At 44.2% G+C, this 20,789-nt stretch overlaps 1 protein-coding gene across 5 annotated transcripts in view; it reads left to right on the forward strand.

The window, feature by feature from the left end:
- Positions 1-20,789, forward strand: part of ADAMTS6 (ADAM metallopeptidase with thrombospondin type 1 motif 6) — a 368,722-nt gene that overhangs the window by 33,584 nt on the left and 314,349 nt on the right. For all 5 annotated transcript variants that reach the window (XM_075932396.2, XM_006117000.5, XM_075932394.2 and 2 more), the window contains one exon: positions 5,796-5,964. In XM_075932396.2, the coding sequence (XP_075788511.1) occupies positions 5,796-5,964 (169 nt within the window). The remainder of the gene's footprint in view (positions 1-5,795; positions 5,965-20,789) is intronic.

The raw sequence follows: 20,789 nt of genomic DNA on the forward strand, positions 1-20,789 counted from the left end.
ATTTATTAAGGACAGAGTAATACTTCGACCCCACCCGAAGTTCCTCCCTAAAGTGCCTTCCCCCTTCCATGTCAATGAACCTATACACTTACCTGCTTTCTTTCCAAAACCACATGCTGTTCCAGTCCACACCACGTGGCACATGCTTGATGTCCACAGGGCATTGGCATTTTACCTGGACCGCACCAAGCCTTTGCGCGCCTCACCTCGACTGTTCCTTTCCTATGCTGAGCAATCTAAAGGGCAGGCAGTCTCATCTCAAAGAATTTCGAAATGGATCACTTCCTGTATACGAACTTGTTATGAGTTACACAGTAAACACATACCTGAATCCATAACGGCTCACTCCACAAAAGCAATGTCCTCTACAACTGCCTTCCTTAACAATGTTCCTCTGCAAGACATCTGCAATACCACCACCTGGTCATCTGGCCACATGTTCACGCAACACTACGTGCTTTCTTCTTCAATTGCAACTTCTATAGCGGTTGGACACGCAGTTCTATCTACAGTGACTACCACACGGCTCCAAACCCACCTCCACAAGTTGACAACCGCTCTGTAGTCACCCAGAGTGGAGCATCCACGGGGACCACTTGAGGAAGAAGGAATTACTCACCTTGTGCAGTAACTGTTGTTCTTCGAGATGTGTCCCCGTGGGTGCTCCACTACCCTTCCTTCTTCCCCTGCTTGGAGCCTATTCCTCTAGCGGGTAGAGAAGGAACGGAGGTGGCTGTGCTGCGCACACGCCCAATGGACTCCAATGGCACTAGAGGGTGCCATGGCATGTGCGCGGCGCAGCAGAAACTACTAGAAAAAGTCTCCGGTCGCCGGCGCAAGGACACACCAGCACCCAGAGTGGAGCACCCACGGGGACACATCTCGAAGAACCACCGTTACTGCACAAGATGAGTAACTCTTTCATCTAAAAGGGTATCACAAGGAGGAGGGAGAAAAATTGTTCTCCTTAGCCTCTGAGGATAGGACAAGCAGCAATGGGCTTAAACGGCAGCAAGGGAGGTTTAGGTTGGACGTTAGAAAAAACTTACTAACTGTCAGGGTGGTGAAACACTGGAATAGGTTGCCTAGAGAGTTTGTCTAATCTCCATCTCTGGAGATATGTAAGAGCAGGTTAGAAAGATATCTGTCAGGGATGGTCTAGACAGTACTGGGTCCTGCCATGAGGGCAGGGGACTAGACTCGATGACCTCTCGAGGTCCCTTCCAGTTCTAGTATTCCATGAGTCTATGCTTAATGGTCATCTGCAAAGAAATGTAACAGAAGTTTCATTACCTTAGAAATATGTGCTGAATGGTGTCCCACCCCTCCAAACCAGACTAAGCAGGGCAATGAGCAGCGGTGGCAACCTGTGGCCCATCTGGGTTCTCTGTGTGGCCCGTGAGACATTTTGTTTACCATTGCCCATTCTCAGGGTTGTCAGATGTAGCTAGTTTCCATTCATTAATGTTTCCCCTATTGGTATTTTCAAAGTGACACACACACAGAGCAAGGGCACAGGAAGTGAGGTGCCTGCTCATTGCACTCCACATTAACTGGGAGAGCCATGTGTTCCCTCTGCATCCAACCAAAGTGATACTATAATTCAAATGGGACACCTCACACATTCTAGGTATGCAAGCATAGTTAGCAAAACTCCTCTATCTCAGGAGACAGTCTTGGTTACAACAATCTTGTGGCCCACTGAGGTGAAAGATGGCCACAAATGAGGCTCACTCACTAGCCTACATTGCCTATCACTGATACTGAGTCTATAAAAATGGCCTTGTTTAGATCCAACAATGTGCCAGTCCCACTGCTGATTACTGTCTCTTCTTCCAAATGACGCTTAAGAATAGGCTATGCTGTTGATTTTCCGTCAGTTATGGGATCACCTTGGATAACATTTTGTTAAATTTCTTAGAGGTCACTTTTATATTCTGATGATCTTCATTCATATTTTGGTGTTTGAGATTTAACGGTACCGTATATGTTCAAATAAACAAAAATACACCTATCAGAACAAGACTCCCCACTCCACATGCTTTTCTCTTTCGTGTGAAGATGAGAGAACCAACAGTATATGACGTGTAGTGATTTTGCTTAGTGCATTACTGAAAGGCATTTAGATACATTGATGATGAACATAGTTTAAAAACCCATGTAAAATAGAAATAGGATAGAAAATATGAAATGAAAAATTAATTCAAAAATATAAAAACATTTATTTCCTTAATGGTCAGCTCAATCTAATACTCTTTATTTAAAGAAACCTTTTATTGTTGTCAGTGTAAGTGTTGTCTTACTAAGGAGTGGAACTACAGGCCCAAAGTGTGCTTTAAAGTTTCATTTCAGATGTGATAGCAGAATTCCTAGAATGTATTAGCAAAAAATTACTAAAGATGTACAAACTGGAAACATTGCTAATGCATATACTTTCTAATATTGTAAAGGCTAGCAGACTTACTCAGAGTTGCCCAGGTACTTCAGGGCAGTGCCTTGGGAATGTGGGTGGGTGGGGGGGAGGGGAAGTGATAGTGCAGGAGGAGGTGGGGAGTGTGTGAGAGTGCGGGTTGGGGGGTGAGGAGGGACTTAGAGTGGGGGACCCCTCCATGCCTACCAAGGGCCTGTTCTGACCCCCATCTGGCCCTAGTGCTCACCAGGGGCTTGTTTTTGGGGCTCCTTTGCCCCCATCCAGCCTGCCAGGGGCCTGTTCTCACCCCCACTAGTCTGCTAGGGGTCAGTTCTTGCCCCCTCACCCCGACTCCTCCTTAGCCTGCCAGTGTACTATCCTCACCTGACAACTGCCCCTCACCCAGGTCCTTTTTTCTTCTCCCAGATCCACCTAGCCCTCCATGGGCCTGTTCTCTCCCTAATCCAGTGCTGCAGCCAACAACTGGGGTGGGGGGAGCTACTTAGTGTGCTAGCAGGCAAGATGGCAGAGCCCAAGCCCTTCTGGCCATTCCTTGGTGGTACAGCTACCCACAGTGGACACTCTTCAGGATATCTCTTCTCTGCTGGCTTGCTGGCCCCAGTGGCCACACCCAAATAGCTTCTGTCCAAACAGCAGCTCCTCCCTTCACATGTTATGGAAAACTGTTCTTTTCCTGGGAGTTCCGGTTGTCTTAGCACAACCACACCCTGACTCTGCTTTAAGTTAAGAGAAACAGCTGCATGACAAATTTGGTGACCCTAGCTCATATAGTTTATAAGGAGTTCTTGAACAAACCAACTTGCAGACAGACAGACAGATACACTCTAAAATATATATGTAGGTAATTATTTTGTATTTTTGTTGATATATTTGTCTTTCTAAAGAAGCTATAAAATAGGTTTCAAAATCAGTTTAGTTAAATTAATGCACCGGTATAGCGGTTTAGTTTGCATCTGTAAATTTACTGATGTAAGCTAAATGACTTGCTACCTTGATTTAGAGCCCCAAGAGGCACTGGGGAGTAATTACTTTGAATGGCCCTGGGGAGGAGCTATTTCAAAATAGCAACAGTGAAGCGTCTACATTAATGCTATTCTGAAGTAGCTATATAGGCGTTATTCCTCGTGGATTGAAGTTTACAGAAGTTGGAATAAACTATCCATTATTTCAAATTTATTTTGAAATAATAGAATTGCTATGTAGATGCTCACATTGTTATTTTGGAATAACAGCCATTATTCCGAAATAATGCTGCTGTGTAGATGCACCCTCACAATCTTGGGTGAATTCTCTAATTATTGATGTGTATATAAGGACATGGCCACCACCTTCTCCTGTCTGGGTTAGGCACACTCAGAGAATGCCTACTGCATTGAGTCCAACAGCCAAAATGGGAAGGGGAATGCCTAGCTTGTGAACCTGCTTGAGCTTAGATGGGTATTAGATGCTGAGCAGCTTGACAATGTCAGGTGGCTTTGAACATGTCCACTTACAGACATGTTGCGGGTCCCTTACTGGTGGAAACATAGTGACTTTAGGTTAGGTGGCAGCCGAATGGGGGAGGAGGGGTTTGTGAATGCCAGTTATACCTAAATGTTGGACTTAGGTGCCCAAATTGAGTGTTAAGTGCTTAAGCCCCTTTTGTGAATCTAGCCCTTCCTTTTTATTTTAAATGAAAACTTAGATGTGAAAGAATAAGAAGGCTCTATGGAAGAGGTCTAGTACCAGCATATGCTGGCTAAATTTGAACCTGGATGTTATTTTCTTTGTGAAGTAACTCAGTTCAGTTCACATGTAGTGAAAACTACTGTGGAACATTTGCTTTATTGATTTCCATATAGGGAAAAGGCATTTTGAAAAGGAATCCATTTTAGGATGTGTGCTCATATGTTCTTTGAAAATAGATGTATAAGGTACTTATATAAAGTGCCATTCTTTCCAAAGTGTCCCATAGCACTTCACAAGTTATATACACACTGCTGATATGAAATATGGAGGTGCAAATGCATAGGATGTATTAGGTGAACATTACAGCCTTGTAAAATGACCCTTTATAGTCTTGCTGCATGCACATTACGCTGCCTGCAGAGACACAATAGCCTATGTGCTAATTTCTGAAAATAGAGAGGCTGAGCATCGTCTGGAAGATGCTGAGTATTCTCAGTTAAATGGTCAGAGCATGTCTATGCTGCAGAATAGAGACAGGGTTCACATATCCTTGCTGTGTGGTCTCAGAGCCAACATCCAATCTAAGTGGGAATGTTTAAACTCTTATTTTTAACACCAGAGGGTAGCACTTGTGGACCCCGGCTCGGTGCAGCTCTGCCCCTTGGAAAGGCCACCCTGGTGTTTTGAAGAGGCAGTGCCCTGGCACCTCAAAAGGGCAGTGCTTTAGGAGCCAGGGATCAGCTGGAATGCTTCGCGTTGTGCTGCTCCTTTGATGTTCCAGACAGGCAACGCAGAGCTGGGGATCTGCTTGACACTCCAGCTGACCCCCGACTCCTAATGCGCTGCCTCTTTGAAGCTCCAGACCGGCGCTTCAAAGGGGCAGTGTAACGCGGAGCCGGGGATCAGCTGGAGTGCCCAGCTGATCCCCGGCTCCATGTGCGCTGCCAATGGGCAGCCCTGCATGGAACTCGGGGTCAGCTAGGGACTCCAGCTGATCCCCGGGCTCCTAATGCTTTGAAGCGCCGATTGGGGCAGCACAGCATTAATTCCTGTGATTAACATGTTAAAAAAATTAATGCATTAATCCTTCCTTGTGTTAATCATAGGTATTAACACACATCAATTGACAGCCCTAATTAATATTAATTTGAGCCTAAAGAAGTGAAGTATGGTGTTAGAATTCAGCATTTTGAATACAAAACACAGTGGTTTCTTTGAATAATATTTGCCTAAAATAAATCTATGATGTAAGTTTTCTCCTTTGATTCAATATGTGGCATTAAAACATCTTTCAGTATGCCATCATAAAAGACACTGTGTTCATTCTTTGAACAAGGCCATTTTGGCTTGGCATAATTTTTAATGGATATGAATCATATAATTCTGGAACATCTTTGTCAATAGATTGTTTCATGAAGAGGAAAAAAGGCTGATTGTTACACATCAAAAATATCTCTTGCTCTCTTACATCTGGCTAAAAATGGTGGGAAAATACCAAGGAAGCATTTTCATTTTCTCTTTATGTTGCTAATAGGAACCTGCACCTTTTCCCACTGAAGTCAGTGGAGATTTTGCTGTTGAGTTCAGTGGGAGGAGAGCTGGTGTCTGCTTGGTTTAGTATGTTGTCTTATAATTATGGATATATACAGAGAATAATAACTAGTTGCTTTTGTTTGTCTTCTTATTCACCTTTAAGCATGGAGTTATTGCTACAGAAGAAGAAGAGTATTTCATTGAGCCTTTAAGGAATATTACTGAAAATTCCAATCATTTTAGTTCTGAAAATGGACATCTTCATGTGATTTACAAGAAGTCTTCCATGAATCTACAACATTTCTATGATCATGCTCACTGTGGCATCTCAGGTAAATAAGCATGAACATCAGTTATGTTTTCATTTAAAAAAAACCCCTGTCATTTAAGATTTAAATTTAAAAATACATTGGTTTCATGTACAGTATATAATAGGGTTTTATTACAGTGAGTTTGGCATTAGGAACTCTCCTTTTGAATGACACTGTTCACCCCTTTGAAGAGTAGCTCTGCGTTTGTTTCAGATTCAAGTCAAGAATGCAGTGTCTTTAAAGGCTAAGGCACTGTGAGTAATTCTTGTTCTTCTTTGAGTGATGTCCCTGGAGCTGCGCCACTCTGAACGCTGGTGCATCCTTCCGCCAGCAACCGAAGATTTTTGTAGCAGTGACCTGACGTGCTGCGCATGTGCTGTGGTGCCTCCCCGTGCCATTGGTGTCTGTTAGGCACGTGTGTGGTGTGGCTCCCTCAATTCCTTCTCTACTGTCCTCGGCGGCAGATGGAACTCCATGGACTTGTCCTTTCTTCACTTTAAAAAAAAATATTTTCCTCAGTTTTATCCTTAATTCCAAGTTTCAACTCTTACCCTATCAAAAAAAAAATCTTAAACCCCTCTCCCCCCACAATCCATTCTTCATTGTTTGTCAACTGCTTGTCCCCATACCCAGATCTCCAGGCTTCAAACATTGTGACTCTTGCCAGAAGGCTATGCCAGTCTCAGATGGTCATGCCTCCTACATAAGGTGTCTCGGGGAGGCCCATTTGACTCAAAAATGTGCGCACTGCTCCAGTCTTATGGCCAGAGCTCAACTCAGCCCTGCCAACAAGCTGAAGACATACCTATACCAAAAGTCACTTCAGCTACAGCGTAACAACTTGCCCCCCAGGGTCAAGGAACCAGTCAAACCAAGAGGTATGGACAAGGGTCATCCCTTTACCTCCTCTGACAAATAAAAAACACAAACCCAGGTTTCCCCAGCGAAATTGCTACCTCCAGCACCTAGCTCAGCTAGAGTGAGCGTAGGTGATAAGTCTGGCACCTCTGGCACAGCACCATCTAAACACTCGGAGCTGCAGAAGAGAGCTCATTCGGAGCCCAGACATAAAACGTTGGCATCAATGGCATTGCTCACGCTGGCTGAATCCATGATGCTGGGCCAACACCACAAGTCCGTGCTGAATATGACAAAGGAGACGGAACCACATGTTGTCCCCAAGATAGCCTTGCCACCTATATGCCTGCTCTGAAGGCACCATCTCCTACATCATCAACAGCACCGACCACAGCTCAGTCAGTCTTGGCACCACCGCTTGACCACGCAAAGCACCATACACCAACTATAGCCCATGCTTTGTCAGTACTGCCATCTCCAACATCATTGGTGCGGCCTGCTTATTCACCAAGGTCACAAGTTCCATCTTTTTCACTGAGTGAGGTTGGCAGTGGCCTGCGTAACTGTTTTTTATATCAGCATTTCATCCCTACTCAGTGATGCCCTCCTTGGAATCTCGATCCTCTAGACCATCGCACCCCCCTCACCACCTACCTAGTATACACACCATTAGCCTTACCCTCTACCTTCTCTACCCATGGGATACCTAGTCTTCTTGCAGAAGCCACCATACTGCTCCTTCAACACCAGCGAAGAGATCACAGCATTCCCCTCAGCCTGCACCCAGGGACATGGTACCGAATTCCCCAGAAAGCTTACAATCAGTGCTGGAGGATTCACTCTCAGAAAAAGAAGACAGACCCCCAATACACAATTCTTCATCATCATGCAATGAAGCCATCATCTCTACCACACCACCACCATCAGATGATGCAAAACAATTCCAAGAGCTTTTTGAGAGGGTGGCTCTAACTCAGGAACACAACCTGCAAGAAGAACAAGTAAAACAGTATAGACTTCTGCGCACCCTACAACCTCCAACATCTTCAAGGATTGCTCTACCAATGGATGAGGCCATCATGGACCCTGCCGCTACCCCAACATCGATTACACCCACAAACAAGAGAGCTGACCGTAAATACTTTATTACACCTAACAGCATGGATTTTCTTTTCTCACACCTACCACCTAACTCCCTCATGGCTGACTCAGCCAGACACAAGGCCTAACAGTCAAACCTGAGGTCTGCTCCTCAAGACAAAGAACATAAGAAGCTTGACATCATGGGCAGAAAGGTATACTCCTCAGCAACCCTACTATTAAGTACAGCTAACAATACCGCCATGCTTACTGATTATGATTATATGAATTACTCCAGTCTACAAGAGCTCCCCCAGTTCCTGCTAGAGCACAAAAGATCAACACTTCTGAGTATTATGCAAGAAAGTCACAATATCTCATGCATAATAGTGATAGAAATATAGCCGTGTTAGTCTGGTGCAGCTGAAACAAAAAACAGGACTATGTAGCACTTTAAAGACTAACAAAATGGTTTATTAGGTGATGAGCTTTTGTGGGCCAGACCCACTTCTTCAGATCAAATAGTGGAAGAAAATTGGCACAACCATGCATAGCATTGCAATCCTCTATGGATCTGGCTGACACCACAGCATGCACCACCACAATTGCCATCGTCACATGTAGAGCTTCAAAGCATCGGGTATACCCAGAGAGCTACAGCAAAAGGTTGAATACCTTCCATTTGATAAAGCTACCCTTTTCGCCACAAAAAACGGATGAGATCTTAAATTCTGTGAAGGACTTCCAGACAACATTGAGAATTCTCGGCATGTACACACCACCTAATAAGAGGTTCAGACATAACACCTATCCAAGACCTGGAGAGCAGTACAGATAGCAACCTTGATATGATTTTAGACAAAAACACAGACCTCAGCGATGAAGAACGCAGCACCATCAACAACCTACAACATCCCACCCTTCATCCTCTTAGCAGCAAGTTTGAAGGTTTGGTTGAGAGTCAGAGACATACCCCTGTTGCTATCACATCACCAACTGGAGAACTTCAGCTCAGCCACTGCCTATGGCCCTTTTTACACCAATGAGCACAAATAACATCAGATAGATGGGTACTAGAGCTTATAAAAGCATGCTATTCATCTTTATTCCCCCTACCCATTCCCTCTCCCAGCCTGTCTTCAGGGACCCCTCTAACGACAGCCTCCTTCAACTGGAGGTCCAACACCTTCTGCATATAGAAGTGACAGAGCCAAGGCCAATGGCCTTTCAAGGCAGGGGATTCTATTCAACATACTTCCTAACACCAAAAAAAACTGGTGGGTGGAGACCCATTCTAGATCTAACGAGGCTCAACAAGTACATAAGATACAGAAGGTTCAAGATGGTGACATTAGCAACAATTATTTCAGCCTTGGATCAGGGAGATTGGCTCTCAGCTCTCAACTTTTAGGATGTGTACTTCCACATAATGATAAATCCTGCTCAAAGACCCTTCCTACATTTTACATTAGGAGACCAACACTAACATTTGGTCTTTTGACAGCCCACAGAGTTTTCTCCAAGACTCTGGCTGTTGTTACGTCTCACCTATGCCGGCAGGGAGTTATCATATTCCCATACCTCGACGACTATCTAGTAAAGGGCATATTGTTCCAAGAAATGCTGTCTGTGGTCAATACAAACATCAACCTACTCAAACTTGGCTTCCACATAATATACCAGAAATCTATGTTACAACTCACTCACACTCTGGAGTTCATAGGAGCATACGTAGATACCATCTTAGCCAAGGCAACACTGCTCAGGAACAGATTTGAGGCCCTCCAGAACCTCATAACTGTGGCACGCTCAACCCCAACTACAACAGTGCACAAATGCCTCAAAATCTTGAGTAACATGGTGGCAACCACCTACGTGGTGCAACTAGCAAGACTACGCATGAGGTTCCTACAACTTGGCTAGCTACACTGTACATCCCTTTTAGGGACCCCCTCTCCAAAACTGTCACTCTTCCACCATGGGTCCTCAACTTGCTGGACTGGTGGACAGACCCAACTAACATACTATATGGGGTATCTTTCCAACAACCAACTCCCCAGTTACCATCATGACAAATGCATCCCTCATGGGATAGGGAGCCCATCTGGGACCTCATACCATACATGGCAAGTAGTCATTCACCCAACAGCATTCCACATCAACCTGCTAGAACTCAAGGCAGTCTGTTATGCATGTCGTCACTTCCTACAGTACATAGCTCACAAAACAATCAATACCATGACAGATAATACCACCTGCATGTATTATATCAACCGCCCGTCAGGTGGGGTCCAATCTACTTCCCTGTGCATAGAAACACTGAGACTATGGAACTGGTGCATTACATACCACATCACCCCCATAGCTACCTACCTCCCGGGGATACTCAGTATCACGGTGGACATCCTCAGCCACATGTTCCCCAAGCACCACGAATGGGAGATAGACTCTTGAGCCCTCAAGGAAGTATTAATCAAATGGAGACAGCCATACATAGACTTATTCACAACCAAAGCCAACCAAAAATGCCACCTATTCTGCTCCAGAGCATCCCTGAGAAAGGGATCTCTAGGAGATGCTTTCTCCCTGAAATGGAATGAAACCCTCTTATATGCATTCCCATCAATCCCCTTAATACACAGAATCATCATGAAAATCAGACAAGAATACACTCGTGTAATCTTGGTTGCACCAGCATGGTCGAGACAAACCTGGTTCCCTTACCTGCACAGATTAGCAATAGTGGAGCCTCACATCTTTCATACACAATGAAATCTTCTCACCCAACATCACAGCAGGGTTTTCCATTCCGATCCGGGCAGACTCCACCTCCAGGCATGGCTCCTTCATGGCTCCAGAATGCTGAAAACACCTGCTCAGAAAGAGTAAAACAAATTCTAATTTATAGTAGAAGAGAATCCATGAGGAAAACCTATCTGTACAAGTGGACGAGGTTCTCTGAGTGGATCAGACAGAACCATCCCATGCCACCCAATATCACACCTATCCCCATTATATTAGACTACCTACTAGAACTAAAAGAAATGGGACTCGCTTTCAGCACTATTAAAGTCCACGCGGCAACAATATCAGCTTTCCATAGAACCAACGATGGCACTTCATTCTTTTCACACTCACTAAATGCTTCCTTATGGGTTTCCAGAATACTTTCCCATCTGTATGGCCTCCAGTCCCTATATGGTACCTGAACCATATCCTTAAAATCCTAACTAAGCCTCCTTTTGAACCTCTAGCAATTTCACCTCTTCATGAAAATAGTTTTTCTGGTAGCCATCACTTCGAGCAGGAGAGTTGGGGAACTAGTGGCACTGATGGCAGATCTGCTGTACACATTATTTACCAAGGACAGGGTAATCCTTTGGTCTCACCCCAAATTCCTTCCAATGGTCCCATCTCCTTTCCACATTAACAAACCCATATACTTACCTAACACCTTTCCTAAATCACACACTGATCCATTTCACGTGGCACTACACACCCTGGACATTCAAAGAGCACTCACTTTCTATCTAGATCGGACAAGAGCATGGAGGAAATCAATCAGACTCTTCCTATCTTTTGCTGAACGATCCAGAGGTCAAGCAGTTTCCTCACAAGGAATATCTAAATGGATCTAATCTTGTATCTACACTTGCTATATCATTCACAACAAACAGCCACCAGACACTATCACTGCTCATTCTTCCAGAGCAGTTTCCTCTACAATGTGCCTTTAGAAGACATTTGCAAGGCATCCACTTGATCATCTGACCACACTTTAGTGAAACACTATGCTCTCACCTCCGCAATTAGCCCCATCCACCTCAGTTGGACAAGCGGTGTTATCCTCAATTCCATTGGCAGGGCTCCAAACCACCTCCATGGAACATAAGAACATAAGAACGGTCATACTGGGTCAGACCAAAGGTCCATCTAGCCCAGTAGTCTGTCTGCCGACACTGGCCACCACCAGGTGCCCCAGAGAGGGTGGACCGAAGACAGTGATCAAGCGATTTGTCTCCTGCCATCCTTCCCCAGCCTCTGACAAACAGAACGACTATTGCTTTGTAGTTACCCAGAGTGGAGCACCTACAGGGACATTACTCGAAGAAGAAAATAGAATTACTCGTCCTGTGCAGTAATGGGAGTTCTTCAAGATATGTGTCCCCATGAGTGCGCCACAATCCTCCCACTTTCCCTTACTTTGGAGCCTCTTTGGCCCTAGAACTAAGGTAGAGAAGGAACGGAGGGAGCTGCACCACTTGCGCACCTAACGGACACCCATGGCACGAGGAAGCACCATGGTGTATGCGCAGAGTGTAATGTCACTGCCACAAAAATCGCTGGTTGTCAGTATGAGATTGCACCAGCACCCAGCGTAGAGCACCCATGGGCACGCACATCTCGAAGAACTCCTGTTACTGCACAGGGTGAGTAACTCTATTTTTTACTCCTGCATTGAGTACAGTGTCAGTGATGAGTGCAGACTTCCACACAATGTGCTGTAAGTCTACCTTGTCCCTGAATGGAAGGCACAACTTGAGTGACTAAATATTACAGCTCAATGTTTAGTAAGTGTTGTATACCTCATTTGAGAAAACTTGACACATGATAATTATGTGTGTGACAGGGTCAGGCTGGAGGGCTAGTTTAGCAAGAGAAAGGCAGCTCTAAAAGGCAGGAATGGACCTGCCTAATCAGGAGCAGGGGAGACAGGGCTACTGTAAATAAGTGAAGGCTAGTTGATCTCACTTGAGGCTTCCACAGAGCTTTTTAAAAAGAAGCCTTCCTTGCAGGGAGGGAGGAGGAGAATGGGAGAGGAAGTAGAGTGAGAGGAGACCAGAACAGATAGAAAGAAAACCAGAAAAAACTGAGAAAAGTAACGGCAGCATTTCCAGAGACACCAAGAAGGAGTGAGGAGCTTTAATGAGGGGTTTCAGGCTTCCTTTTCCCCACCAGTCTGAGAATTCATCTGATAGCAAGCAGAACCAGTGTTGCAGTACGAAGGCCGCCAGATTAAGGACTGAGCAGGGATTCGGGATCCAGGAGTGAGGTTACCCTGCCACATGTGTTAATGTTATGATTAATTTTGAAATGAGCAGGAAGTCACCATTTTTTTCTTTGATATCCTCTCATACTGATTCATATTGATTCATATACTCATATTGATTCATTTTAAGGTTACTCCAAAAATTGTTTAATGGGCGATTTAATTATGTAAGTTGCAGGTGTGACATCATAGTTTTTTGTTGAAAGATGTTTCCTTTCACAGCCCAATTTTCTATTCACTTAAAACTTTCTCAGAACTGTTGTGTTGTCCAGAATTGTCTTTGCTGAGATTGAAGCCAAAAGATAACTTTTAAAGCCAGTTTAGGGAAATGCTAACAAGCTGTTTTAGATTTGTGGTGCTAAATATATTTTTTTACATTTTTGAGAATTGGTCTTACCTCTTACTATTTATGTATAGTTTGTTCTTAAAAGTTCTCTTTAATCTTGGTCATTAATCCTCAGTAAGATCTGGTGCATAGGACAGATTTGGCCAACATTAATTTGAAAAACAAGGTAAGAAATTCATTATTGATCTAATCTCTGTTGTCTGATACTGTTGGAGACTGTACATTGTTGGCACCATCTGACTGAGATTACAACATAAAGGCCCATCCCTGGAGAAGAGCTTTTATGAGTGGTTCAGTTAGTTGTCTTCTTCCCCTGAGTATGCACAACACCTTTCAACTCTTGCTTTTTAATGAAAGGATCATGGAATGTAGGTTACTGCTTCTCCCCCCCCCACCCCCATGATCATAGCCCCAGGGCAGGAAAAACATCTATCAGCTCCTCCACCCGGGCAGAAAGATAAATAAAGACTGTACACAAAAGGACACACATGATAATTGAGGAGAGATGAAAAATGACCAGCCTGTGCATATCACACATACAGTTCATCAAAGGTGTACACTCAGAGCTTGCAGTCCTATAAAGTGTGTCCTTGCATTTTCTTAAAAATGTATGGATATATATTACATCTGATTGCCACTGTAGTTAGAGATTTTAGCTAGCAGGACCCCTACATGGTACATACATTCCTACCTTTTTTGTATTCTGAAGTGAGGGCACAAAAGGGGTGTGGCTACTCCTTGCCTTTCACCTTCTTCTTATTGCCTATTGCAAGAGTTTGGAGTTCGCCATAACATTAGCTTTGGAAAATGGTCTGTATATAATTAGTATAGTTGAAGTTAGCATTTTGGATAGGAAAGTTAGACTGGGTGTAATTTTAGTAATACCTGGAGGATTTATTAGTACCTGGAGAAAAAAATGGCTAGGTTTTAAACAGTGTGCCTTGAGCAGGGCTGTTATCTCTGTCACACTGTGTCATAGATGGGCACAATAGTTATCTCTTCTTCGAGGATTGTTCCCGTAGGTGCTCCACCTTAGGTGCGCCAGTGATGCTGTGCCCATGGTCGGCAGACTTCTGATAGTAGTTCCCCTCCGGCTGGCTGTGCACGCGGAGCACTGGTGCGTGATGCTTGGAATGGTATTCTACACGCACAGCCAACTGCCTCCTCAGTTCTTGTCTGACAGCCGCCAACTTCGGTTGCAGCAGAATAGTTGCCCTAGTTTTATCTCAGCCTATAGTTTAGTGTTAGCTGTTAGTATTAAGTTTCTTAGCTTAACTTAGCTTAGTTGCATTTTTTTAAAAAAATACTAAAAATAAAGAAGATGAGACAGGACAGTTTACAGGCCACATATACACCATATAAACAGACACCTCACCATACCAAACAAAATAAAGTCCATGCTCACGTGGTAGACGCTACATCACAATGTGTGCAGTGGGATACCCTTCCATCGGCCACCTGCAACTCTAACAGTCACTACAGATGCCTCATCAATAGTCTGGGGAACTCATCTGGGCAAACATGTACAAGCCCAATGGCACAGAAACGAAGCTGACAAATACATAAATCTGCTCGAACTCAGAGCAATCTGCAATGCCGGTGTTCACTTCCAACCTATAATTCAGAACAAAAACAGTCCAAATATTAATGGACAACACTATAAAAATGTACTACATGAATCTACAAGGAGGAGCGTGATCTTATCAGTTATGTCAAGAAGCAGTGAAACTGAGGGAGTGGTGCATCCCGAAGGACATAACTGCGGGAGTGGTACATCCTGAGCAAGCTACCTACCTTCCAGGCAAGGACAACGTCCTGGCAGACAGTCTCAGCAGAGACTTCTCTTGTAGTCACAAGTGGGAAATCGATCCCACAATACTGAACCATCTATTCCAGAATTGGGGGGTCTTCCTTAATAGACCTATTTGCTACCCACAAAAACAAGAGGTGCCCCGTACTATTGCTCAAGAGCAGGCATAGGCCCACAATCCTTGGGGGATGCATTCAGCATAAAGTGGGAAACACCCCTCCTGTATGCATTCCCACAGTTCCTGCTGATCCAGTGCACGATCCTGAAAATCAGGCAAGACATAGCAAAAGTCATACTGGTAGCCCCCAGCTGGCCCAAACAGATTTGGTACCCTTACCTACTGCAGATAAGTGTTCGTCCACCATATGGTCTCCTGCCAGTCTGGTCTCTGCTGACACAGCGAATAGCCAGAGGCACCACCTAAACATACACACACTTCATCTCCATGCATGGATGGTGGCTGGCTGATGCCTTTGGAGGTGGACAATCCCGAGGAAGTGCAGCAAATCCTTGTGAACTGCTGCAGGTCTGCAACTAGAAAGACATACAATCGTTGCACTGTTAAAAAGGCACTGTTACAAAGTATGGTGCGTCGAGTACAACTGCACTCCAATAGAGGCAGGTGTTTCAAAGATACTTACTTACCTGCTAAAATTACACAAAACAGGACTATCACTAAGCTCAATTAGGGTACAACTCGCTGCCATGCCTGCATTACACCCTCCAATACAGGGCTTATCTGTGTTTACTCACCCATCTACCAAGAGATTCTTCTGGGGTGTACAAAATATGTTCTCACCATGATGAGACCCAATCCCAGCATGGGATCTCAGTCTTGTCCTTTTGAGCTAGTGGTGGGAACCACCCACCACTGATTTGGCCCTGGGCTGGGGCCCAGAGGAGAGGGAGGCCCCCCTACCCACTCCCTTTCTCGTAGCTCCCGGACTTGGAGCTGATCAACAGTAACTAAGCCTCTGGGGAAACCTTTTGAGCCACTGGTCACCTGCTCCCTTCTACATCTATCAATGAAGGTCGCCTTTCTGGTGGCAGTTACCTCTGCAAGAAGAGTATGTCAGATAGGAGCACTTATGACACAACCCCTTTACATAATATTCCATACCGACAGGGTGGTCCTCTGTACTCACGCTAAATTCCTCCCAAAAGCACTTATCTCCTTTCACTGCAATGAACCAATATACTTACATGTCTTCTTTCCTAAACCCCATAAGCACAACAGAGAAAAGGCACTACACACCATAGACGTCCACAGGGCAATAGCCTTCTACCTCCAACGCACAGAGTTCTTTCGAAAATCCCCACAACTCTTTGTGTCATCTACGGAAAGATCAAAAGGATTACCCATATCCAAACAAAGGCTATCTAAATGGATCTTGGGCTGTATAAAACTGGCATATAGTATATTCAACAAAGAAACCCCAATGACCATAAGGGCTCACTCTATGAGAGCAATGGTAGTAACAACAGCCTTCCTGAGAGGAATACCAACAGAGGACATTTGCAAAGCTGCCACATGGGGATCAGTTCACACATTCATATAGCTTTACACAATACAAGCATTTGTGGACACATGTGCTTTGGCCGAACTGTTCTCACCCTTACTGAGTCAACGCTGCTGACGCACCCACCACCAAGCACGAACACTGTTTTGTAATCACCTAAGATGGAGCACCCATGGGGACACTCCTTGAAGAAGAAGGGAAGGTTACTCACCCAGTGAAGTAACTGGAGTTCTTTGAGATGATTGTACCCATGGGTGCTCCACCACCCACCGTCCTCACCTTGGCTTCGGATCCAGCTACTTCCAGGTCAGAGAAGGAACTGAGGATGCGATTGGCTGTGTGGGTGGGATGACCGTTCCAAGCGTCACTCACCAGCGCTCCATGTGCACAGCCAACTGGAAAGGCACTGCTATCAGAAGTTTGCCAACCATGGGCACAGCGGCGCCGGTGCACCTAAAGTGGAGCACCCACGGGGACAACCATCTCGAAGAACTTAAGTTACTGCACAGGGTGAGTAACCGTCCCTTTTTTTTCTTGGTGAGGGACAGAAAGGACACTAATACCCTATTTGCACTTTCTTTCCCATCCACATTAAGAAGCCGAGTGACTACCATTGGTGATGAGACTGTGTAGGCCCCTTTTACTATAGGAGCCTCTGACCTTTACTGAGACAATCCTATCTGCTGCAATCTAGCCATAGAGACTACAAATTCCCATGATGCCTTGATAAAAGGTGGGGTGACTGCTTTCTTCCAGGAGTGCCCAGTGTAAAGAGGATAGGTAGTGGGCTCCATTTTAGAGAGAGGAGACAGATTGCTGGCACAGAGCTCTTTCCAGACTAGAAGTTGTTTCTGGAACCTGCAGCCTATTGCTGAGAGCCTGCAGGGAGGTTTGATCAAGCAGAGAGCTTCACAGGCTGTTGGTTTTCCCTGAAAGGGAGAGACTATTGCTTTACTTAGAGCTGACCGAGAAGGGCCTGAGTAGGACAAAAAGCAGTGGGTTCAAGCCATGGAATAGAAGATTTAGATTAAATCTCAAGAGAAGCTTCCTAACTGCAGTAATAGTAGGACAATGGAACCGTCTGATTAGGAAAGTTCCTTCACTGGAGGTTTAAAAAAAAAGGGCTGGATAGCCATCTGTCTTGGATGGTTTAGATCCAACGAATCCTGCATTTTGGCAGGGGATAGACTACACGACTCTTGCAATTCCTTCAACTCTATGGACCTATGATTATATCAGTTGGATTCCATCAGGGGTTTTAGGACTGGTCTTCACCTGTGCTGGATCCTTCCCATCATACATAAACTCCTCTAGATCCATCAGCACCAATATGTTTGTCTACGGTGTCTTCTACTCAGAACTTCCTTACTCCTAGAGATTTCTTTTGTCTTTTCCTTCCCAAGTCCTCTCTGATACAACTGGTTCTGGCATTTACATTCCTGATACCCACAATTTACCCATGTCCGTTAATGAGTCTGGGATTGATGATGAACTTGGTTCCATTGAGGCTTCTCATAGTGACATATTTGGTACCTCTGATGCATTCAGGTCTTCTGGTGCATTCAGCCCTATTGGTATTACCATCTTCTCTGGTTTTTTGACCGCTTCAATCAGTACCTTCTACTGATCCTGATGTCTCTTATTGTGGTCTTGGTATAAGCCATGAAGAACACTTATAAGAACAGTTTCTCCTTATTCTCAACCAGTTTGTATCTATGATTCAGAATAGGGATGTTAAATATCAATTAAAAAATCAAATAGTGAATGGGATATCCATTGAATAGTCAATTAGTCAATTAGGACTAGCATGCATTCAGCCTTTGAAATGAACAAGAGCAACAAGGGGGGCTCTTGTGCATTTCAAAGACTGAAATGCCACCTGGAGCCCGGGGCCAACAGGGAGTCTTCCACTAATCCTTGTCTCCATGTGGCGCTTCTGCTTTGAAATGCATAAGAGTCCCCTCTGGGTTACCTTTTAAGCCTGCTCCCCCCCAGAAATACCTCTGCTTCCTCCCCTTGATGCCTCTTTGTGATAGAAGCAGCAAGGTGGGGAGGAAGTGACTAGTCAACTAATGTATTGACTATCCGATAAGCATTTGCTTATCGGATAGTTGACTAGTCGATTAGCTGCTTACATCCCTAGTTCAGAAAGATACATTCCAAAGAGAAGGATCTATTAAAGAGGATTCTCCTATATCCTGGTAAAGGGGAGAGGATAGAAGTTGAATACCAGTACGAACAAAAGAGAACAAGTAAAATGAAAGAGTACCATTCAATTACATCACATGAAGGCAGATAACTAAAAAGTGACAGAATTTATAAGTGGTGGATCAAAAATGCTAGAAGTCTAGATGTTAAAATGGGTGAACTTGAGTCCCTGATAGTAAATGAGGATATTGATGTAACAGGCATCACAGAAACTTCGTGGAATGATTACACTGCTCTACAGCCAAAATGCTTCTGAAATAAATGTAGTCAAACTTTACTAATTCTGGGTCACTGAGAACGAAACTAATGCTTAAAATTGTTGATTGGCTCTAGTTTTCAAGATCATAGAATCATAGAATAATAGGACTGGAAGGGACCTCAAGAGGTCATCGAGTCCAGCCCCCCGCCCTCAAGGCAGGACCAAGCTCCACCTACACCATCCCTGACAGATGTCTATCTAACCTGTTCTTAAATATCTCCAGAGAGGGAGATTCCACCACCTCCCTTGGCAATTTATTCCAATATTTGACCACCCTGACAGTTAGGAATTTTTTCCTAATGTAAAGCTATCGATTGGTTTGACATGATTTGTTCTTTACAAATCCATGCTGGCTGTTTCCTGTCACCTTCCCACCTTCCCAGTGTTTACAGATGATTTCCTTAATTACTTGCTCCATTATCTTCCCTGGCACAGAAGTTAAACTAACTGGTCTATAGTTTCCAGGGTTGTTCTTATTTCCCTTTCTTAAATGGGCACTATATTTGCCCTTTTCCAGTCTTCTGGAATCTCTCCTGTCTCCCATGATTTTCCAAAGATGATAGCTAGAGGCTCAGATACCTCTCCTATCAGCTCCTTGAGTATTCTAGGATGTATTTCATCAGGCCCTGGTGACTTGCAGGCATCTAACTTTTCTAGGTGATTTTTAACTTGTTCTTTATTTTATCTTCTAAACCTACCCCTTTCCCACTAGCATTCACTATGTTAGGCATTCCTTCAGACTTCTCGGTGAAGCCCGAAACAAAGAAGTCATTAAGCATCTCTGCCATTTCCTGTTACTGTTTCTCTCTCCTCACTGACCAGTGGGCCTACCCTGTCCTTGGCCTCTTGCTTCTAATGTATTTATAAAAAGTATTCTTCTTTCCCTTTATTCCCGTAGCTAGTTTGAGCTCATTTTGTGCTTTTGCCTTTCTAACCTTGCCTCTGCGTTCCTGTGTTGTTTGCCGATATTCATCCTTTGTAATGTGTCCTACTTTCCATTTTTTATATGACTCTTTTTAGATCATGCAAGATCTTGTGGTTAAGCCAAGGCGGTCTTTTGCCATATTTTCTATCTTTCAACGCAGTGGAATAGCTTGCTTTTGGGCCCTTAACAATGTCCCTTTGAAAAACTGCCAACTTTCCTCAGTTGTTTTTCTCCTCAGTCTTGATTCCCACGGGACCTTACCTATCAGCTCTCTGAGCTTACCAAAATCCGCTTTCCTGAAATCCATTGTCTCTATTTTGCTGTTCTCCCTTCTACCCTTTCTTAGGATTGTGAACTCTATGATTTCAAGATCACTTTCACCCAACCTGCCTTCCACTTTCAAATTCTCAACCAATTCCTCCCTATTTGTTAGGATCAAATCTAGAACACCTTCTCCTTGGTAGCTTTTTAACCTTCTGAAATAAAAAGTTGTCTCCAATGCAGTCCAAGAACTTATTGGATAGACTGTGCCCCGCTGTGTTATTTTCCCAACATATATCTGGATAGTTGAAGTCCCCCATCACCATCAAATCTTGGCCTTTTGATGATATTGTTAGTTGTTTAAAAAAAGCCTCATCCACTTCTTCCACCTGGGTAGGTGGCCTGTAGTAGACTCCTAGCATGATATCACCCTTGTTTTTAATCCCTTTTAGCCTAACCCAGAGACTCTCAACACGTCCGTCTCCTATGTCCATCTCCATCTCACTCCAAGTGTGTTCATTTGTAATAT

The sequence above is a fragment of the Pelodiscus sinensis genome, chromosome 6 (assembly GCF_052426305.1).
Source record: "Pelodiscus sinensis isolate ZL-2025 chromosome 6, ASM5242630v1, whole genome shotgun sequence".
Lineage (NCBI taxonomy): Eukaryota > Metazoa > Chordata > Testudines > Trionychidae > Pelodiscus > Pelodiscus sinensis.